At 31.8% G+C, this 23,545-nt stretch overlaps 2 protein-coding genes across 7 annotated transcripts in view; both read right to left on the bottom strand.

The window, feature by feature from the left end:
• The window catches only part of LOC145318783 (uncharacterized), an 11,221-nt gene extending 6,043 nt beyond the window's left edge, over positions 1 to 5,178 (bottom strand). Inside the window, exons 1-7 of one of the 3 annotated variants that reach the window (XR_013879519.1) lie at positions 4,449 to 4,556; positions 3,396 to 3,492; positions 2,883 to 2,922; positions 2,136 to 2,274; positions 864 to 1,019; positions 577 to 643; positions 46 to 216 (exon numbers count right to left, since the gene is read on the bottom strand). Coding sequence is in view for 2 of the 3 variants with exons in the window: in XM_080160342.1 (XP_080016468.1) it covers positions 46 to 216; positions 577 to 643; positions 864 to 1,019; positions 2,136 to 2,274; positions 2,883 to 2,922; positions 3,396 to 3,492; positions 4,449 to 4,471 (693 nt within the window). In the remaining variant the exon portion in view is untranslated. Of the gene's footprint in view, positions 1 to 45; positions 217 to 576; positions 644 to 863; positions 1,020 to 2,135; positions 2,275 to 2,882; positions 2,923 to 3,395; positions 3,493 to 4,448; positions 4,557 to 5,078 lie in introns of those variants that run through there. The other 2 variants (XM_080160354.1, XM_080160342.1) reach the window with 2 other exon arrangements.
• GlyRS (glycine--tRNA ligase) lies at positions 5,176 to 23,545 on the bottom strand. Of its 4 annotated transcripts, XM_080160304.1 has the most exons (25): positions 22,555 to 23,545; positions 22,265 to 22,307; positions 20,908 to 21,025; positions 20,634 to 20,687; positions 20,259 to 20,342; positions 19,522 to 19,619; positions 19,041 to 19,119; positions 18,850 to 18,956; positions 18,430 to 18,499; positions 17,892 to 18,003; positions 17,413 to 17,495; positions 17,240 to 17,284; positions 16,961 to 17,066; positions 16,633 to 16,773; positions 16,350 to 16,447; positions 15,775 to 15,823; positions 14,717 to 14,904; positions 14,519 to 14,593; positions 14,378 to 14,413; positions 11,969 to 12,050; positions 11,543 to 11,608; positions 10,153 to 10,297; positions 9,601 to 9,697; positions 6,136 to 6,201; positions 5,176 to 5,741 (listed from the first exon to the last, which is right to left on the bottom strand). In XM_080160304.1, exons 1-25 carry the CDS (start codon positions 22,604 to 22,606, stop codon positions 5,643 to 5,645), a joined length of 2,193 nt encoding a protein of 730 aa, XP_080016430.1. In that variant the 5' UTR covers positions 22,607 to 23,545; the 3' UTR covers positions 5,176 to 5,642. The 4 variants fall into 4 exon arrangements, with proteins under 4 accessions (XP_080016430.1, XP_080016439.1, XP_080016446.1 ...); XM_080160313.1 differs by lacking the exon at positions 22,265 to 22,307 and having other exon boundaries at positions 20,908 to 21,028; positions 22,555 to 22,634; XM_080160320.1 differs by lacking the exons at positions 5,176 to 5,741; positions 6,136 to 6,201; positions 9,601 to 9,697; ... (1 more) ...; positions 11,543 to 11,608; positions 11,969 to 12,050 and adding exons at positions 13,750 to 13,866; positions 14,039 to 14,293.

Here is a 23,545-nt window from a genome sequence, read left to right as displayed (position 1 = left end):
ATTAAGAAATGTCTAAAACTTTTAAAAACTAGAATAAATCCATGCCTTGAAAATAGAAAAGGTCTGAACACTATGTCTAGGAAACTTAGTTAGGTAGTGTGAGACATAATTGTACCCAATTATCGGTGGCCTCATCCAATCTTGTTTGGTCTGTATGAAGGTGATGAAGTCTGGATGATCAAATATTATTGGTTCTGTCAGGATGAATGTTATTCTGAGATTAATACTTAAATTGTTATCTGGTTGGTTTAAGCAACATACATTTTTTTTTTATAAAAATCTTATCATTCTGATTTCTTGTAGATGTATATACACCAAAATAAAAAGAAATGAAAATCAAATCTACGAAATCAAGGTGAAAATTCGATGAAAATGGCGTAGATATTCTCAAACAGGAAAACAGACAGAATTACATTTTAGAGGTCAGCAGGACCATACAAATGTAAACCATCCATTTAATTTTTCTTAACTAGTTGGAATGTGTATGATGAAAAAAAGAATTTATTTAGTGTCTTACTAAAGAATTGCTAATACAGAAATTAATGCTAGTTAGTTGCATTTAAGGATTAATTTCCTTGCAATATCTGACGGAGTAGCATCCACTAAATGTCTGGCTGTCCATCTTATGCAAACACCTCCGCCTTTTATGTTTATATATTTGCAAAACTATTTTGACAACCATTTTTAAAGTTTAAATTAAAGTATATTGTGTTAAAAACAAGCAAACAAAAAATGGGAAAAAATTGAAGTGTAAGATGATGCACGTTTAAAAAAAACTGTTTTATTGTATATTTTTACATTAACTTGCTTAACTTCAGTTTTCTTTTTAAAAATTTAAAATAGTGCAAATATATAGAATTCCTATTTGAATTTGTTTTGTCAACTTGGCTCTATGAGTAGAATTTTCTATAAGAATGACCACGTTCCACCCCCTGAACACGCCACCGTCCGCCTTTTCTTTCCTTCTTGTGTGTAGGTCAGGTATGCTAATTTTGTTTATTTCCCTTTTATGTTCGAATCTGAAAAAATATTTTTTATCAATCATTCCTTTAGCAATATTTTATAATGGCAAATAACTCGTATAAAAATCGCATATGTGAAGGTTTGTCTGGATGAGCAACCGCACTATCTGCCTGTTACTTTAAATGTACAGGGTGCGCCACATAAATCCGGACTTTTTTTAAACGGCCATAGCGCCAAAACTACTTGACATATCAGGACATTTGACCCCACTAAAAAAAGCTTAGGTGACCTTTTTGCCCATGAAAATCTTTGGACGATGGAGGACGTGTACGCCGAGCTGGACGCGCATATGTTCAACAAGGCAGATTCGAAGCGCGCATAGTTTACCGTTGATTTTTTTACTTGGGCCTACTAAATCTGACCTCAGTCCATCTGTAGGTAAGATAGAATTATGAAACTTGCTGGAGATACTATCAGATACCTAGTAAAAACACTAGAAAAGACTAGAGCTCTCTATCCCAGCTGACTTGGCTGTAGTACTCCGAAAAAGTGAATCGTGGTAGATTTTAAGATGTCAAAAATCTTGAAAATTTCTCGGTTCTTGACTTCAGGGGTCCATATGGAACCTTGAAACTCGTTTTAGACTATGTGTTGCGCTGACAACCCTATCTTAATCTTCATGCCATTTTTAAAAATGTATAAAACGTTGTTCTAGCTCAACTGTGGCCCAAATGAGAGCCGCCGTGTCAAAGGGTAGCTTGAAAGATGGGTTAATTTGGATCCTGCGGTTACTCACGTCCTTAAGGAGACGTGGCCTCCCAGCAGCCCCAATCTTAATTTAATGGACTTTTGGGCATGGAGCGCCATTAAAGCATGAACCAACAGACAAGCCAATACCAAAAAGACCTTTCTCATTGCTCCTATTATGGAGAACTTCGCCTGCTTGGACAGGGACTTGGTGACCAGGGTCGGCGGGCGGTTCAGGGGGCGGGTAGAGGCGGTGATTGAGGCTGGCGTCGATTTTATTGAATAATCTAATTGTCATATACCTAGTTTGCTTACCAGTTTTTAAAATTCAATAAAATATTTAAAATTGACGATTTTATGTTTATTTGTTTAAAAATAAGAAAAAGTCCGGATTTATGTGGCACACCCTGTATGTTTTTTATTACCTGGGATCTCCCAGATCAAAACTATCCATAGGATGAATCCATTCTCCTGCAACCCTGCTAGCCCTGACGTAGGACAGGTCAAGGATGGGCAATCCTGCGGCTATGGCCAGGACAAGTTTGTCTGTTGCACCCAGGTTATCTAAAAGTAATGATAAAGTCATCCATGAGGGCATTGTTATCTTAAAATATGAAGGAATTAAAGCTATATAATATTTCACGCCTAAACAAGTGTCTTTCCAGTATACGCTTATTCTTTTAGTTTACTGTTCTCATTCTAACTTGGCAAAACGGGTCGATACATGAACGAAAGGAAGTAATCTTAGTACCTTAAAGCATGATTTCAAGTTTTTTTTGGTCTACACATATACTAGGTTTATGTCAAATGTAGGCAGATGCATTTAAAATTCTTCAAATTCTTGGAACAAGAACATACTCTTGTGATATGTGTTATATAACTTTCAACAGGGAAGGTAATTTGCAAACACATATTCGGTTTTGTAAATATTAATTTGCCTAATTTATGTGACATTTTATGCTATTTTATAGGGTTTTTGTTGTAGACAAAACTTGTTTCACAATTGTATTTTAAACGCAAAGTTTTTCCATATATAGGGTCGGTAAATAAATAAGATAACTTGATCTCGTTTGTTCCCACTTCAATTTTTAATACAAAAAAAAACACGCCTGGATGTCAAACCTTAATTTTTATTGTTTGCCATTTTCTGTTACAAAAAAAAAAAATCTTACCAACTATTACAGCGGCAATATTTTCAGTGAATTCGTCATTCTTAAAAAAAGATAATTACATTATTGTTAAAAAAACATTCTAAAAAGTAAACACAATTAAAGTAAACCTTATATCCCTTCCGTTTGTGTTGCTTTTAACACATAGTTTGTCTATGATTATTGTATGAGGTTTTAATTAAAGAACAACTAAAAAACATTTTATACCTCTGTGGACGGTTGCTAAAAACGCTGGGCCCTAACATAAAACTAACATATCTACTATTGCAGATAACCAACCCTTTGATTGCTCGACCTTTCTCTAGAAGTCCTTATTGTGCAATTGCATGGTAATGAGCTGCGTCTGTTTTGGGCCAAGGCATTCAACCTAATCTTACAATTAATGTTGCAGCAGAGGATACAACTTTTAACGTCCTAAGTTTGGCCGGCCGAGATTCGATCCCATCACCTCCCAAACGACGAGCGGATGCGCTACGTAATACGCTACACTCGTGGAGTTAAAAAAAAGCATGTTACCGGCTTTGTCATCTTGACATGTCCACCTAGTTCATAAATCCAGGCCCATACTTGTCTCTCCTCCTTTTTATGGATCCCAGTGCAAACCAGGTCCATCCTTAGAATTACAAAATTTTTATCAAAAAAGGGGAAAGCAATCCTTACCGTTACACCCCCTTTTTACACGATAATAGTTTTAAGGTAACCCATATTTGAATCTGTGTATATGCATCGCCTAGCTGAAAATATATGTCAATACTTCCGCTTTGAAGAAGAAAAGATTGTAACCGGATATACATATTAGATATCCTATCATATAAACTTTTTTTGCCTGAAGCTTAAGATTGTGACAACTACTAAACCAAAAAATTTCTCCAGTCTAGGGAAGCTTCGCCTAAGTCCAAGGTTAGTTTTTAGGCTATTTAAACTTCAAAATTCAAATCTTAGAATGGTTTTAGACTATTTTTTCAGTCTTTCAATGCTCTGTCTATAGATGCTAAGGGCGCAGTCACTAGTATTTACATAATGTACATTGAATTGATAAAACACTCGTAAAATAAAGGCACAGACGCGCGCCCACACACTCACCAAAACAGAAATACACACCAACAATAGATACAAACTAAGTATTTAATTAAAGTAAATAAGACAATTACACTTGAATCTGTTCTAATGTTGCCCAAGTATTTGTTAAATACTGAATATACCATAAGATGTCAGAATTATTTATGAACTAGTGGCTACGCCCCCTCAACGAGCACTGGAGTGAAGGAAGTCAACCCGCCACTTTCCATTTCATTTGGGGGGGGGGGGGGGGGTGGTGAATAAGGGAATTCTTGGAATGGTGATGGAGTTACCCACCACCCCAAAATAGTTATAAACCCTGGACCAATGAAAAGCTTTACTCTTAGGCAGAACCATATCGATGCAGCGGTTAGCGAAATCTTAAGGTATATTGTAGTTGTGAGTGTGCAATGCATCTTAAAAATATAATTGTCCTTGTTTTACTGGTTTAAAAAATATTGTTACTAAGAAAGCATTATGAAATTAATAAAATACAAACGCATGTATTACCGGTTAGGTATATCACTAGCCATATATCTCTCTAATTTTACAATTATTCCAAACTTCTTGCTCTGGAAACAGTAAAAGTGTCTGACTATGACGTAAGAAAAAATTAACAATTAACCAATGAGAGGCCGCTATATATTTACCATTGTGAATACTGGCTTCTCATTGGTTAATTGTTAATTTTTTCTGACAATATAGTCAGATACTTTTACTGTTTTCTCTTGCTCTAATTCAAATATACTATCTACACTACATTTGTATTGTATTTTGATAAGACACTTTATTTATTTAACAAATAGTAATTTTTCTTATCATTTATTTCTGTAATTTTTATAATTTCAATGTGTCAGTTTTATAATAAAATAGTGCAACTTTTTATCTATTTTTTAAAACTTGTTATTTTGCGAAGGATTTCTGTAATAAGGGACAATGAGGTCAATATTTCAAAAATATGAGAGAATAGTCTAATCGTTTTAAAACATAGCTATTTCAATAGAAATTTAATATTCTTGGTTAAACAAAAACAAGTCTTGCTTTGCATTGTAACATAGAGAACCCTAAATTGACGACAGTTTTCCCCAGTCATAATATCCACGTTTTTTCTAAATATAATTAAGCCATACTAATGCTTACCTTACTGAATAATATAACTTTATCAGGCTGACGTTTAAAATAATTTATCATTTTCTATTAAATATCAAACATTTTATCATACAAAAATAATCTGAAACTTAAGATCAAAAGTAAAACAAACAATATTTAAGATCTTATATTAAATAATGAAGTAACAAAAAGGATAAAAAATAACCAATATTAAATTAACATGTTTAAATAATAATCACATTAAGACTACAAGTTGTTATAATATATTGTGATGATACATAAAATCTAAGTTATTACAATTCTTTACTAGATGTAAAAATGTATAAAGTACAATATATTCTAATCTTACTAACTTAAAGCTTAATATGGTGTGCTGTGCAATATTAAAAATTTGAGCCCAAACCAAAAATACACAATGTGAAATACTTGAAAGTTAAATAAATCTAGGTAAATAAAAAAGATCGCTCATATAAAATTTTTTCCTTTCAGATATTCATAATTTCTTAAGTTTGTTTTGGTATTTTTGCTGGTATTTTTAGGATGATTTAAAAAGTTTTAGTTTGACAGCCTGAAAATCAAATCTTAATTTAATTTTTAAGACTTAGTTTCTTGCGCTTCAAACTTTGGAAACTGTTCAGCCACCTTGGCCCAAGTTGTTCGGCCAGTTGATAACTTTCTCAAAATCTCACCAACCTATATAATGTTTAAATATCATTGCTAAAATAAATAATCTTAGAAGATTTGTTGATATATTAAACGCTTACTGTACAATAACAAACAACATTATGCTACAAACTATGTTACAGTATGGCTTCGAATCCGATTAATATCCGCTGGATTAGAACCGTTTCTCAGCAATACTGAAAAATCATGCATAGCACCGTATTACACACAATTTTCCATGAATAAAGATGCGATAAATAACTAATGTTGAACGATAATTCTAAATAAATCAGTTTTTTTTTTGAGGAAAAAAATTTTATCAACAAATTCCATCCCCCTGTAAAACGAAATTATATGTCTACGTAAATCTACCTATTCCTAAGAAAACGACTAAAAACGATTAAAATGATAATAAAAATATTACCTTATCAACTTCAATTCTAACTTGAGTAGTTGAATCTCTTTCTCTCAACGTAACAGTATGGGGCTCCTGAAATAGATTACAATCATGAACTCGACTAATAAAAGCTAGTTTTTAAATCCCGCTCAGTGTTAAAACTAGTAGCTTACAGTAGGGGGGTAAAAACATTACAGAGAGGGTCACTATGGTCTATTTAAGGGGTTTAGTGGAAATTTGGTATAGCTTTAATCAAATTTAAATATTTACACTTCTACCAGTCCGAATTCATTTAAATAAAAAGTTATGAGTAATATATTACATTAGGCAACTTTTTAAAGTTGGTCATGTATAGGTGCGTGCACAGGAATGTGATTGGGGGGTAACAAAAAAGGGGTGATTTTAAAAATATAATTTTTGTTACTACTCTGTTATTTTTAAAGATAATTGAACCAAATTTTTAACCTGATTCAATTACTACCCTAGATAAACGATTATTAATAAATAATAGGGATTTCCCGCCGTCTACCGCCGAATTCCACCGTGTTATTTGCTACCTCATTTGGCTGTTTGGAGTCAATAAAAAAAGTGATATATTTAAATAAAAGTATTATAATACACCTTTTACTATCCACTTACAACTGCTTTTTAATATTTATAATTTATTTAAGAGAGGTTAGGTCGTTTTAAACTTAAAGAAAATAAATATTGAGACTGGATAATCGAGCTTCCCATTAAAGATATTGATTAATTTTTTTTTGTTAAGTATCTTATGTGTATTTTTCTACTTGTATAGTTTACCATTATAAGTATCTATTTAAATTTAGTACTGTCCCTCCAGGGCCTACAGGGGCCAACACCGCTACCCCCCCCCCTTTCTACTACCAAACCAGAAGTTAAAATTTTACTGTTTTTAAAGGTATTATACTGAGTTTAAAAGGAAAAAAGTATTCTCATAACTGACCAAAATATTTTTTTGTATCTATGCCCCCCCTCTCCCCCCCCCCCCCCCTCCTATCTAACTAAAATAAGATAACCATCATAAAATTGATATCAAACTAAATTTAATTCATTTTAGAACAGTAAAGAAAAACCGTTAGACCAAGTAATAGACTAAAATAGTATTTGCCAGCTAAATCATAACATATCTTACAAAAAAAAAGACAGAAGAAACGAACACATTTACTCTTTCAAATCTTAATGTTCTTAAGAGTTTTACAGACAGATGAGGGGACCAAGTGAACTAAAGAGTAGATGCTTGTTTGTTGGTGAGCGTAACCATCACCAAATATCAGCTTTCTTACAAAATAAAACTGCTTAGTAGATCAAATTTTCCCTACATATATCTTATGTCTGCAAGAGAATTAACAACAGTCCGACGGACCAAATAAATCTTACAGTAGATGGTTGTTTGTACAGATAATGTTGATAAAAAGATTTTCTTTCAACCGTCTTGAGTCGTAGCAAAGAAATTCACGATGTTTACATATCGATTCATTGAAAGTAGCTACGCTACTACAAAATTCATTTTTGCACTTTCCTTCTAAGGACTAGAGTTGCAAACACCTTCCCTAAACACTAAAATCAAAAAAGAAATGACCTATATGCAATAAATGTTTTGTTTTTTAAAATCTGCGGGCGGCGGCTTTTTTTGCGGGAACTGCGGGTAAGTCGCGGTTTTCCTTTAAAATTATTGTTCCTCTAGTAATTACTGATTAATTATAAAAAGTTTTACTCAATTATCTTTAATAGTAATGGAATAACAGAGAAATTAAGATTGCTTTTATGGTTTGTAATACCCCCCCCCCCCCTTAAATTTAGGTTTTACAGGCAATTTTCAGATTAAAATTTTTTAAAGTTGCGCTACCGACCCCACTCTGGAAACTTCACTTAAAGTTGTATTATATTCTCAAAATTTAGAATCATATATGGTTTGGTATGGGGTCGGTAGCGCAACTAGGAGTAAAATGAGGAAAACTAATTTTTTTTGCTAAATTTTTCAGTAAAAAAATGACGAAATTTTTTTCATAAATTTACTTTCAAAGCATAAAATGAACACTTTTAAGGTAAAATATATAATAAAAATGTTTTTATTTTTTGATTTGGTAAATATATTTGTAAAGAATATGAACGAAATTAGTTTTTAATAGATATTTATGCAAAAAAAAAATTATTTTTCATATCTAGGTAGAAAATAAAAAGTAGATTTTTGACCTTCAAAAAATATTGATTTGACCCAACTTTGAAGTAAAAAAAAACTTAGTTCCAAACGTTATTTTTTCTTTTCCTTGTCCATTATGCATGGGCTGGGGTATGTAAATCAATAATATCAAGTTAAAATAAGAAAATTTGATCATGACTTTTTTGCCAAATTTCCACCCTTAGACCGTTGTGAGGGTATCCTTTTACTTGAAAATAATTTGATGTCTGTCTGTGTGTCTGTAGCCTAAGATCTTGCTAACCGCTCAATCGATATGGTTCTCCTTTGAAATATAAATTCTTATATGTCCTACGAAGGTTTATAACTATTTTTGGAGAGGGTGCCACCACATATCTCCCCCCCCCCCCCGAGAAATCACCCCTAAAAAATAATCCCCCCCAAAATTGAAAGTATGGGCAATTTAGGGTGGGCCCATTTCCCTCTTTTTTTTAGATTTTACTGTTATCATAAGTTGCGGAAGTCATATATATGTACGATAAGCCCCATTTAAGTTTCAAAAGTGACTTGGCTCTTGTGGCTTCCGGCGCGCGGGGGGTATAAAAATTGCCCAACCCCTTGTAAAACAAAAAATTCCTTCAAATACAGGCATGTTCCATATCAAAATGACTGCATTGAAATGCTGATTACAAATCTGAAAACCGTTTTGAAAAATATTGCTCCTAGTTCGAATAAGATCTCATTAAGTACCTAAAAACAGCTGATTTAGTCAAAACTGTTCATTTTGGTGGGTTATTTGAAAATCATTTCAGACTGAATCAATATTTTTCAAAACGGTTTTCAGATCTGTCAGCATTTCAATGCGGTCATTTTGATATGCAACATACCTGTGTTTGAAGGAATTTCAATTTTTGGTTTTATAAGGGGGCGGGCACATTTTATACCCCCCGCGCCTATTGTTTTTGAATTAAAAAACTCTTTCAAGTTTCACAGGGTTTTATATTGGCCCAGTAACCCTTGCCAATGTCTACTAATGTGAAATTAGTAAAAAAAACAAAATCGACCCACCTAAGATATATAATTAGAGCGCAGGTAGTTTCCAATCCACCTATCCTATTGGTCAAAATTAATTAACTTAAATTGCATTTCCGCTTTTAGATAAAGAATTATACAAAAAACGAATTTTATAAAAAAAAAATCCTTAAAATTTGATGCAGATTTCAAATCTCCCTCTAACATTAAAATTCCTTCCAACTTATATATCTTAATGGACATAGCCACTACTAACTAGTATAGTAGAGAATATTGTGTTTAGTAAGAATCACCAGTCATACCTTTAAGCTGTCAAAGTCTATAGTGATACCAAAAGGAACAGCCACCTCGTCTGTCCTGGCGTACCTACGGCCAATGGAACCAGCGCTGTCGTCAACCCTGAATGAAAACATGTGTTTTATAACTAGTAAAAGCCTGAAATCAAGGGCTAATATTCTGTAAATGAATTCAATTCGAAATAAAAGATTTGAGTCATCAGCAACACGCAATAGGAAAGAAGGGGCGAAACTAGAAAACTTGGCATTTCCAAATAGTTTATTCTATGAAAATACTGAATTTGTCTTTCTGTTTGTAATTGCTTTTCTGTAGGTAATAGAGATTTAAAAAAAAAATGTCAACAAAGTAAATAAACAATAAAACTAACTGAAGAAAGTGCACAAAAATAGATCCAATTTTTTTTGAGGAGAGGGTAAGATATTAAACCCTCCACCACCCCTAAAAAACATCACATGTTCACAGACTTAGTAATTTGTCGAAATTACACACCAAAAATAAGGGTTTTTTACCCCTCTTGTAGATTTTGAAACACCCACCCACCCCAAAAATAAACTTACTTATGGGAAACATCATTCTCTGTCAACTCTTCGCTGATCTTCTCCACGAGGCCGTTAAAGTCTGGGTTGTTGGACAAGGGGAGCACAGCACACTTCAGGGGTGCAATTACAGGTGGCATACTAAAGTATGTTCTTTGTTCATCCTCTGAAAATAAAATATAGGTTAATATTTGATAATATTTTTAAAGCTTTTTTATCTGGCAAATCTGAAATAATTTTCTACAGCATGACCCTCGAAAAAGTATTTTTAAGCATCTGCAGCCCTTATTTCTCAATGAATTATTAAAAAATGCATATGTCCTTGTTCTCTATAGTATTCCACGTAAGTAGATATAAAAATATTTTTTTTACCTCCATTAACACCGGAGATTTTTAGTGCTAAAGTTTTGAAAAAGTGACTGAGGAAAAAGTAACTTTTAACATGATACGACTTTTTTAGCAAAATTAAGCTAGAAATCCTTTTATTTTTGTTACTAGCAGAAACTTTATACAAAAATGAAATAAAAAATTTTGTTTTTGAGTAAAAAGCATTTTTTTACACATATTTTTTGAGTCTTTTTAGTTTAATGATATTTTGAAAAACTTACTTATTAGGCAAAATTGTTTAAGATTAAAAAACCAAATAAATCTCTATGAATATAGCAGGAAAATTGTTTTTGTTTCACAATCCTAACTTTAATAACAAACAAGTTATAAAGAAAATAAAAATAAAACATAATGATTTTTTAGTCTAAAAAGCTTAATTTACCCCTTATTAAATAATTGAGATGTCAGAAAAGTAGGCGGAGCAACTGTCATAATTAATCCTTTTCTATAAATAAGGGTTAATAAATAACCTAAAATTTGCAAATAATCAATTCATTCAGTAGTATTTTTTGCCATTAAAAATTTATATTTTTGGTGGAATAAAAAAGAAATATTTAGTTAACTTGTTTTTCTTTGTGTCTCATTATTCAATTGCCAGAAAAACATAATATAACCATCCAAAAAATAAGAGAAACAAAAAAAAATTCTTTTTCTCAGTCACTTTTTCAAAACTTTAGCTCTAAAAATCTCCGGTGTAAATGGAGGTAAAAAAAATATTTTTATATCTACTTACGTGGAATACTATGGAGAACAAGGACATATGCATTTTTTAATAATTCATTGAGAAATAAGGGCTGCAGATGCTTAAAAATACTTTTTCGAGGGTCATGCTGTATGGTTCTTGATACATCTTATAGGTTAAAAATTCATTTTTTCTCTAGGTAAGCATATCATATATAAAGGTGAAAACGACGTAGCATTTTTTTTCTTTATTCAGTAGCATGGTTTGTCAGCCTTAATCAAATAAAAAACATAAAACTTTACAAAAGTGTGTCTTTTTCTCTTCTGAGATAATATAAATTACCTTCTCTGACTTTAAAATTGTGTTCAAACAAGGCATACATAACTCGACCAATACCAAAGGAAGGCTCTGAAATAAATCATTTTAGTATGTACAAAAATTGGTTTTTTTTATTCTACTTTACCAATATAGTTGAAAATAAAACCGATGTTATATTTTTGTGGTATTACCTACTGAGGGTGAATACTGGATATAGTCTATTCTACTAAAAATATCTAAAAATCTACTCAGGAGTATTAGAAATAACAAGATTTTATTAATATTGCTTCTGCAGATTTCGATATCTAAAGTAACATCCAAATATCTTATTATATAGCATTTGTCTATAAAGTAGAGTGTTTGTAATAAGTAACATAGCTAAACTAAAGGTACGACATTAAAACTTGCTATTTTTCGGAAGAGATGCAATGCTTCCTAGAACAAACTTACCAATAACTGATGGAATAATTTCTTCGACATGGACCTTCTTCTCGTACCTCTTAACAGTCACCATTTCCGGGGTAAGCTTCACCTAAACAGAAGAAACATGAAATAATTTTTAAAGGTTTATGTTGTGGCAGGGAGAGGACAATGGAATTAGATATGCATGTACACATACATTGAAGAAGCGAGCACATCAAGCAACATTAGTGGGAAGGAAAAGGACAATGGGCAAAAAATTATTGTCTCAGGTACACGGAGCCAGGGAAGGTCAAAACACTGAAAGTGACCTTAAAAAGGTTAGGATGGTCATGAGGAGGGGAGGGGAGGGGCACCTTGTGTCAATGTCCAATCAATTCATTACAAAAAGGATAATCTTTCCCATTATTTTAGAGTTAATAATAAATGTTCTAAGACATAGATTTTTTTATTTGAGTGTTTGTAATTGAAAAAGATAATTAGCTAAAACAAAAATATAGTTTGTGTGAATTCATGCAATTTTGTAGGTAGTAATAGCCTCTTGATGAAAACTTTTTTCTCCCTTTTTATTACCAACAAAAGAAGAAGAGCATGTTTGTCTTGTATTAGATTCAACAAGGGGGGGGGGGGAATTCTGACACATTTGCGTAAACCTGGTATATAGGCTTTATCTTTGGACTGAGAGGATAGATTATTAAAGATAAAATCATTCTTATATGATAAATTTTTTCAAGTTTTAAGATTTTTTGGATAGGCCTCCAGGTGGTCTCTGTACAGGTAAAAATGAAAAAAAAATTTTTTTTAGAGTTAGAGGTCAACTTATACAACAAAATATGCATCTTATTGAATATTATTCACATATTTGAAGAAAAAACATGCATATTTTGTTTCATAGGCTGACTTAGAACTCTTCAAAAATTTTTTTTTTCATTCTTACCTGTACAGAGACAACATGGAGGCCAATCCAACAAATCTTTAAACTTGGGAAAATTCATCATATAAGAAAGATTTTATTCCTAATAACCTATCCTCTCAGTCCTCTCAGTCAAGATAAAGCCTATATACCAGGTTTACGCAAATGTGTCAGAACTTCCCCCCCCCCCCCCCTTAATATTGTATTTATATTAGTGTTCATAAAAAGCAAACAAAAGGGTTAAAAAGTAAAAAAGTAAATCTATTAAAAACCATAGTAGTTTTCTTGAAAACATATGCCTTTTTAAAATGAAAGAAAAGATTCATTTTGTGGAATATTTAGAATATGGAATATCTAGAATTTCTAGACTAGAAATTATTTCATAAACTTGGGATGAAAAAACACTAAAATATATCTTGAATTGGTGGAAAAAGATATGCTATTTTCAAAGGCATAAAAAAACAAATTCTAACATATCTAAAACAAATCTTATAAATATCAATATCTATTTATATGAGATTAACTGTAACTAGTACACAAAATATTAAATAATGCAAGCAGGGTATTTAAAATAATGTAAACTTATAAACATAAAAAAGCTGAAAAATAACACAATGTTAAGAAGCAGTCTTGTATGCTTTTATCAAGCTATTTACTACTGCTACCTTTCTTTTTGTCAGTTTAGTACTAGTCTGATAAATAGTCAAAAGTTCAATAAAATTATGTTACGAACTTATTGGCCTATATCAAACGTATTTTATTCATGATATACTTGTATTTAATTTCCATAGACATTTTGTTAAAAAAAATAACAACTTTTTTCTTTAAAATTCCTGGTGAAATGAAAAATAGTGAAAGACTTGAATACATTCATCGTTCATTAAACAATAGGTACATGAATTTCTTACTAAAATTAATTGAACATTTCCTCAGATTGTTTGTCAGTTGTGGGATTCTGTCCACTATTTTTTAGCCTCCAGGTACTGAATTCAGACTCGTAACTGGCGATATTTCTACAGGTACCCGCCATTTTTACAAATAAAACATATGTTGGTATAAATAAATATTTATATTATTCTAATTGTGTTTTGAAATATTTTGTTGGACCAAACTGAATTATCAAAAAAAAACATCTTTTCGGTAGTTATAGTTAATCAGTTTGTAAAAATAGCGTAGGTTATATCCCTGCACCAACGTTGAACATTCTCAAACTTGTCGAGCTTCTTAGGACCTCCAGCAGCCATAAGGCACTCATACACTTCTAGGTCAGGTAGGCCAGGACTATGTCCTGGGGCCTCCACATAACTCTGCTCAGCCAGCAGGTTATCCAGGTACACTAGTCCTTCGTTGCCAGGTAGTAGAGGATATTTCATTGAGGTCCAGTAGTTGAGGTTGGAGGTTGCAGATTTTTTGAAGGCAGTCTGTTGTTGTTCATTTGCCTGCTTTAGAAAGATTTAGATGCACCTGACATGCATGTCAAACCAAGCCTAATTCAATTTACTTAAAAAAATATAAAAATTACTTACTGCTGAAGATTCAAGTTCCAAGGAGGCTTCACCATTCTAAACAAAATATTAATGCTCACAACATATTTATTATTTACAAAACAAAACTCTACATTATTTTTTAAAAAATTTTCTTCACATTTGTTTAAATCAATGAATCACCTTTAGTTCATTTTCAAAAGCAGTAATCTCATCCAGACTAAGTGCAGCAAGCTTATCAGTTACCAACTTTGCCTCCTGAAAAAAAATATATTAATTCTTATTGAAATAATACCTAGGTTCTATATATTAAATTATAAATGCAAATATTTTCTATTAAAAATTATGTGTATGTAGACTAAAAATACAAGAAAATCTAACCTTTTTAAAGGCTTTGCCAATGGGGGCCTTGTTAGGCACGACCTCAGTGACTTGCTGGATTACAGGTTCAGGTAACTTCTTCTCAGCACACAGCTTGATACCTGTGGCCTTGGTGTGCTGGGTCAGGTCATAGGCAGACCTGTCAGCACAACCCACGCACTCTATCCATCCATAGGAAGTCAACAGCTCTAAAATTAAAGGTTTCAATCATTGTTGTTTCTCTCTCTATTGTTGAATGTTGATTGATTGTTTTATTGGCCTCCTTGTCAGTTTCCAATTTTTTTTAGGATATGTCTTCGTCAATTGATAAAAAGGATGCCGTATAATTTACTTGACTCTAAAGCAGCCATATTTTGCTGGAGCCGGAGCCGTAATTTTTGTTAAAACGGCTCCGGCTCCGGACTAGATAAATAAAGAAATTTTTTACAAATTATAATTTGATAACTCTGTTTTGTCATGTGCAAATGCCCTTTTTAAATTTTTCAAGTCCATTTTTATCAAAAATTGAACTTTTAAAACCTTCAAAAGAAAAAAAAATATTTTTTTATGGGGGACAAAAATATGTCGAGTTTTTCTTGATTTTAGGTCGGATCCGGATCCGTATTTCCAGATACGGCTCCGCGGAGCACGAGCCCGAGCCGCACCAAAATCAAACGGCTCCGAAAAGCTGCTCTAAAGTGAAAAAATTGAGGTTGTTCAGAAAAATCAGACAATTAAACCTATGGTTTATTTTGTAAATGAATACAAAGCAGGAAACTATCGTCAATATTCGAAACTAGGTATTCTATTGTCGTTCTGTTTGCTTAAAAAGGGAAAGGTAGGTTGCGGGTAAAATCCGTAAAGGTTGTGTGTCTTAAGTTAAAAACAGTAGTAGAACGAAAAAAATTTATGTTAAAAAAATTTGTCTATTGTTCTTTTCAATAAAAAATATACATATTTAGTGAATATTATCGTTTTACTACTATTTTTAAGCCTTAAAACACACACTAAAGCAGATTTTACCCGCAACCTACCTTTCCCTTTTGTATTTTCTAGAAAATATAAATAATGTGACTTACCAGCATCCCAACAGTCACAGGCGTAGTGGGCCATCTCATTTCCCATGTGCTAAATATAGCAACAAAATATTATACACTTCACTCTTTACGAAGACGTGCTTTTAGTAGGTATATAAAAATAAAACAGCATATAAAGGGGTAGTTGCACGAAATGCATTTAAACTTAAATTTAGTGAACTGCATATTTAATGGTCTAAACTACATTTACAGGGCATATTTTTGAATGAATTCAAATTTTAAAACATGTATTTTTAAAAATATTAAGACTTGAAAATCGTATTCTTGTGATATATGCAATTTATATAGCTGGCTTATTTTCATAAAAACAGCATGACGACTATTTTATTGATGTCTAATTGTTTTTTTTATTTCTTGTAATACAAAATCTTATATGTTTGATTGTTTATTTCCAACTTTTGCTTGAGATCATATTTCTGAAATGCACTTTACGCAACTATTATATCCCTTTCATATGCAAAAATGAATGTAAATATATTCAAAGGACATCAGGTTTCTCTAACGACCCAATAGTTCAAATGTCAGTTAAAATAAATATTTTTTAAAGGTTGTCCTACCTGTCTGAACCTTAATCTAAGAGGATCAACTCCAATCTTGATTAAGAAACCATGGATTCTCGCCATGAAATAACCCAAGGTCTCATTAGCAACCATTCCTGACAAAAAATATTTTTTTTTTTTTTTAATTTTTATTATAGTGAACTAAAAGATTCCATTCATAATTTTTTTGAATTTCAACGTTGTAAATACATCAGTTTGTGATATTTGTGTTAATGTTGAAGTTGCAATGCAATGTTTAGTCAAGTAGTCAAACTTTCATACTATTTTTCTATTTATTCACCTGTGCTGACCGCTTCACCAATCTTGACTGGCTTGGCAGATTCTCCCTTCATCTGATTGTTGGCAGAGTAGAGGATCATTTCAAGATCAGCCACGCGGGAAAACTTGGGGTGGGATTTGTCGTTAGGGTCACAGAAATGCTCTTAACAAATAATCCTTTTTTTGCTTAATCAGTACAAAAGATAGATGATTAATTCTTATTGATTATATAGATAATATCTACAATTCCTTCCCTATTAATTTCAACACTATGTATCATGAAATTATTATTTCAGGATAAGCTGTAACACCTCTTTTTAGAAAACAAAATAGTAAAAGTTGTTTCTTACCAATTTCAGCCATGGTGAACTCCCTGACCCTAATGAGACCAGAACGGGGTGAAATCTCATTTCTAAAGGAGTTACCAATCTGCGCAGCTGCAAACGGCAGACGTCCCTGTTAATAAAAGAAGTTTGACGTTTGTGTCAAGTGATATAGTAGAAAAATTCGAAGAAATGAAGTAAGTAGTATAGGGTGAGGGGGGGTCAACCAGTGACACCTAACCCATTTACATATCATCTCTTTTATACATTTTATAATTTTTTTTAAAATTTTTTATTTTATCCTACCTGGTTAAACTCAAGAAGACGCTTGAAGTTAACAAAAATTCCCTGTGAACATAGTTTCAAAATTTGAGTATTTTTAAGGCATGCTTTAAAAAAAGGTAAATATCTCGTACAGGTTCATAGATTTGTCGCCAGAAATGTCTTTAAAGAAACATATTTATTTGAAACTATTCCTGAGCAGTTTCGGGTCTAAGGAAACCTCTCAAATTTCCAGAAGGACCGATGTATGTCTGGAACATCAGGTTGAATTCAATAGGCTCTGAAATGGTTAATTAGTTAAAAATATTTCACTATAACTTTATTGATAACAATTTTTGATGGCTTTACTAGACTTTGGGAAGGTTATCTAACATTGCAGGTTGTCCATGCCTGTTCTTCAGATTGACCCTTAAAAACTTATTGCCTAATACTTTAGTAGTCATTCAAGTATTAAGCTAAACACACAATAATAACTTTTATTTTAATACATCAAGTTATTACAGTTAGGTATAGTTAAATAAAAAATTGTATAATGCATATTTTTTTTATTCTTTCAATACAAAGATCAGAAACGTAGCCGCCAGGGGAGGGTGAGTGCTGGGGGGGGGGGGGGGTGTAGTGGGAGACCTAATCATAGCCTTGCGGGGTACCTAATCCTAGCTCTGCAGGTACCTACCTGAAAGCTTGTTTCCAGTGACAGGAGAAACAACATTGAACTTCTGCATGATTGCGGCCATCTCCTCCTTACCATATCCGTCCAACTTCACGATAATGTCGGCGCATTCAGCCTGTAATATAAAGTAAAATATTGCGAGAAACACCTATTTTTTTCATTTTTAATGAATACTACCTAATACGTTTTTCAAAAACAAAAAATACTGTTCTTTCATGTACATTACAAATATAAAAACCTAAAGAACTTCAAGAATTTTTCAAATGAAAAAATCCAATAAAAAGCACTAAAATATGGAAAATATTTAATAAATAGGTACCAAATGAGACGACCTAACAAAAAAATGTGTTTTCCGTTTAATTTTTAGGAAGCACCTAAAAATTTTTGACTTTTAGTCAAAAGATCTTTTAGGGAGATCACCACAAAATAATTGAAACCTTCCTTGCATATATGTGAAGACAGACATCCTGTTAATTTTAATCATGCTAATGCTTAAAAGTGCAATCTACAAATAATCTTTATATTCTATACTTGATCTTACTTTAGTTTCTTCAGTTGTTTTCTTTTCAGCACAGACCTTCTCCAAGTGGGCTTTGATCAAATGATCCAGTCTAATTAAAAAAAGTATAAAATTTTACAGGCAAAGTGGCTCTATATTTAAAATATTTCGGTCACTCAAAATCGCATTCAATCAAGTTGGCAATCCAAATCCACATACCAATCCGATACAGGATAATGTAGCAAATTTTCGTACTGAATTTATGTGAAAAACAATATGTGTGTGTAATAAATGAAAATTTAGATTAAGCCATTTAGAAGAAATAGGTAATCAATATACAAACTAGAATTCGAATTTGTTAAAAATGCTCGAAATTATAAAGGTATGTCTTGACCATTTCTGCGACAAGACGAAAAAATATATTCCTTAAGAAAATAATTTAAGGAAAAAATAGTTTCCTACCTGAAACATTCACCATTGGTAAGATCCTTGACCATAAGATCAGCAAACCTCTCTACGTGTCCAGAGGCAGCCAATACAGGTTCTGGAGTCAAAGCTGTACAGTCAACCTAATATAATTGGTAAAAGTATTAAATACTCTTCTTAATTTTCACATTAAACCCAATACAAAAATATTTTTTTTTTAAACTGACCTCAAGCATGTGTTCTTCTAAAACAAAATAGTTTCTCCATGCGGCCAGGATGTTGGCTTTCATGGCACATCCCATGGGTCTGAAATTTTGAAAATATATTTGAGATTGTCAAGGAAGGTAGCTAAATTCACATGTTGCTAGAAAATAACAAATTCACATTATATTACAACGACAATTTAACTTCCATTGATAACGGTTAAAGTTTAATGCTACACAAAGGTAAGGATAAACTTGATATGGATCCTTTTATGCACTTCTTTTGCATGAAAGTGCTACATCTGTACAATAATGAAAAGAACTAGATAAGAGCCAAGGTTGTCTAAAATTGACTTACTAATGTTGATTAGTGTCTGGCGTCCAAAAGTGGGCAATATTAATATCTTCGATAGATACGTGGTTTGTGTTTAGATTATGTGCAATAAACTTCCTAAAAATAACCTGGATGCTATAAACTTTATATGAATGAAAAGTAAATATTTACCCAAAATCAAATTGACCAGTAACACCGCCATATATAGCAAAAGATTGATCATAGAAGAATCTTCTCTTCAGAGTATCTTCCATCTTGCTACGGTCAAACTAATATTTATATAAATATATTAAGACATAATAATTAAATAGATCATATTATTAATCATATTGGGGATCCTTTTCTTATATTTGACTCTGTGTAAATCTATGAAAGTATAGTATGATTTGGATCATGGAAAGAAAACGAAGTTGCGGGTTTCGTCGTATTTTCACAGTAGCTTTTCTCCTATTTCTAGCCCCTGCGGGGGGCACTAGCCCTGCGAGGTATATTTTCTAACCCTGCGGGGCAATCATTAACATTAATCTAACCTAAAATGTCCTTTCAAAAGCTACTGTGAAAATGCGATGAAACCTGCAACTTCGTTTTCTTTTCATGACACTTATATATTAAAAAGCTTTGCCTATTTGACCTTCATAAATGACAATAATGTTTTTAAGTAGCGAAGCTCTTACAGGCATACAAAAAATTGTGACGTTAAAAATAAGAGAAGAAATAGTTCATTAAAATTGTTGTTATGTTGAAATACGTCATACTGTTATGAGAATCTACGAAACAAATACTCTGACTCCTATCTTACATAGCACATTGGTAAATCAAGACGGACGGTTACACCATAGTTTAAAGAGGTAGGTATCAGCTTGGCTATTAAAAAAAGACTACATTGTACTTGAACATTATTGACTAACCTTGGATTGGGCAGGCATAAGTTCCAACTCCTTATCTTCCAGAATTTTCTTCCTATGCTTCAATTCCGCCACAGCTTTCTTCACCTAAATTATCAAGTCTTTACAAGACAGGGGTCATTTGAAAATCAACAATATCAATATAGCGTGGCATACACATTACACAATCCACATGCTTCATCTCACTAGCAGAAAGTTCTGTTTAGGCATGAGTAATAACAAGAGAAGTAGTGAAATTACATGTACTAAACATTTGGCAGGTAGATTTTTACTTTTAGAATTCATCACATTCAGACAGACGTTGGGAAAAGAGTGAATGCTCAGTCTCAATTCTATGTATCGGCTGAATAAGTGGTTAGAAAATAAGATATGCTTTACCTCTATTTCTGTAGCCTTTTCGGTTTTCAATTTTCTGACCAAGTCACCTTGCTCCTGAACATATAATCATTTAAAGAACATTTCTAGTCGGAGGATTCATGGTTAATCAAGAAAGAATTTAGTATGATAATCTATTCCGTTACAATAACGATTATTCAAATATGAATTATTGGTTTTCAGAGGCAGTATTTCACATAACTACCAGATATCAAATATCATCAAAAAACATTCGATTAAATAAGGTTGAGAAAGAAAATACAAAAAAAATATTTACCTTAACCGCCTCCCTGAGAGGGGCAAGTAGTTTTTCAGCTTCTGGTGAGAGCGCCATTGTTGGAATATACACGATCTTTCGGCCTTTTTTGCTTCCCCACTGAGGTGCTTGTTTGGGTCTAGAAAAAAGTTTTAAATTCAATAAGTAGGTACAAGCAAAAAAAAAACTGTTATAAATACTTCGATTTTAACTTTTTATTTGTAAAACTTGTGAATAATTCGATACGATATAGGATTTTTCCGTATGAACCATTTCTGATCCAGCGGGTTTTAATGAGTTCTTCAAATCTGTTTATAATCTTTTATCAGTACAGATTTAAGGTTATGGTTTCGGGAAAAGCCAAAGGGATAGTTCTACGAAGTGTATTTAAAGAGTTAAGATACTTGGAGTAGTGAACTTTTATATGTCTTAGTAGAATATATTAGGCATTGGATAGATATGATTATATGTTAAAGAATTTTTAACATTGACCAGACCAAACTTTTTTTATTTGACAATATCTAAAAAAGTTTAAGTGATTTGCCACATAAATTACATGAGAATGGTCTATTTTTTCCAAATATGTATAGCCAAAACACCAATATCAGAGAATCTTTTTCCACATATTTCACAAGAGTTATAAAAAAATTGAACAGGGGTTCCCCTTGGGACAAGTTACTTAAAAAACATAAAAAATAATGTCCGGTTCATTATAGGACAGGTTTTCTATAGATTCTTTTTAAAAAAATAAAAAAAACGTCCGGTTTACTTACAATATACACATTATCTCACGTGGAAATACCAACTAACCATACAACATATATATATATATATATATATAAAAAGACCATTCTCATGTAATTTATGTTGCAAATCACTAGCTTTTTTAGATATTGTCAAAGTTCGGTCAGGTCAATGTTAAAATTCTTTATCACAATCATATCTATCCAATGCCTAATATATTCTACTAAGACATATAAAAAGATCAATACTCTAAGTACTATACTAAATATTTTATTGGTCATTCTTTGTTGTTATGTGTATTTTGTTGAATAAACAGTATGAAGTTCTATTAACTAGTAAATGCTATCTAAAGTTGTATTTATGCCAAAAAGTTTTTGCCATATATAACATGCAACGAAGTTGAAAATAAAAATGAAAAATTAATTTTTTAAGGAAAATACCTGGTCAAATCTTTTAATTTTAATCAATAACTTTATATTATGCACTACTACGTTATTTAAAATAGAAAAAACTTACAGTTCACTATTTTTTTTTAAATGCACTTCATGAAACTATCCATTTAACAATTTAATAATAATTTCATTAGTGATGGCAATTTCTTTTGAAATTATTGTAATAAATATTTAAAGTTTACCTAACCAAAGAAGTATTAAGGAATCTTACTGACTGTTTAACTATAAAAACACATTTTTAAATATAATTTTAAATTTTTAGTCATTAAGTATAAAGTAATATTATGTAATATGTATGTTAAAAAAATCTCGCAAACAGCTAGACCAATTGAGTTTCTATTAAATAAAGGATAAATACTCCCTCAAATACTCCTTAAAATTTCATATAGCACAGACGTAAGAATAATATAAAAAGGATTTACGCATGAAGCAAGATTCAAATTAATATTATTGAATAAAAATATGTTTCCTAAAGTATGACTAACTAATCCTTGATATTTGATTAGGTGGAAAAGGACTTTCATACAGAAGGCTTCATCAACATTTCACTCTGAAATAAGTTATTAAAATACAAGTTTATTGATAGAAAAGTAACAAGAAGGACAATATTCATGTAAGGTGCGAATCTCAAAAATATCATGAAACAAATAAATACGGAGAAGTGGTTGAAAGAACATATGCTAAAGGTCTTAAATAAAAGGGGGAGGTAAGATGTGCTAAAATTCCGAAGGGGTGTGAGTTTTCAGGCTTGAAAAAGTAGTAAAACGATAAAAATTTATATTAACTTTAAAAAAAAACTTGTCTTTAGTTCTTTTCAGTATAAGGAATACACATATTTAGTGAATATTCTACTACTGTTTATAAGCCTTAAAACTCACACCTTTACGGAATTTTAGCAACCTAGCTACCTTCCCCTTTAACTTTATAGACTATATATGTTACGTAGCATGACTGACATGACGACGGACCGAGTGATTCTTACACTAACTGATTCCTGAATGAAAATTTGTAAAGGGAATTTGGCCTTCTATCTTGATTAACGTGCAGAAGAGAAATTTCTCCTAACAAAGCTAATAGCCGATTGACGAACATTTCATCATTAAGATTACACGGATAAATTAAATAATGAATTAAATAATATAGTTGAATTGGAAGTTGATTTATTGTCGATTATCCTATCCTCTCCCTGAAAAGTATTTGTCTCAGGTCCGATTTAAGACATTAAACCAGTGAAAACCGGTATATGTACAAATTAATTAAATGTATAGGGAAGCTAACATATTTCATCATATTTGAAAATAAATAATTGAATTTAATTCCCTTATTGTACTTGCTCTTTAATACAAAAGAAAATCTTTCAACATGGAAAGACATTCGTAAAACAATCAGTCTATCAATTTCTGCTTTGTTGTTTTTGACATTTAAAATTATTTTCATTGCATGGCCATTATCGACGCGTTGCA

The sequence above is a fragment of the Acartia tonsa genome, chromosome 1 (assembly GCF_053477335.1).
Source record: "Acartia tonsa isolate MP-2025a chromosome 1, ASM5347733v1, whole genome shotgun sequence".
Lineage (NCBI taxonomy): Eukaryota > Metazoa > Arthropoda > Copepoda > Calanoida > Acartiidae > Acartia > Acartia tonsa.
This window is presented reverse-complemented; position numbering and strand designations above follow the sequence as displayed.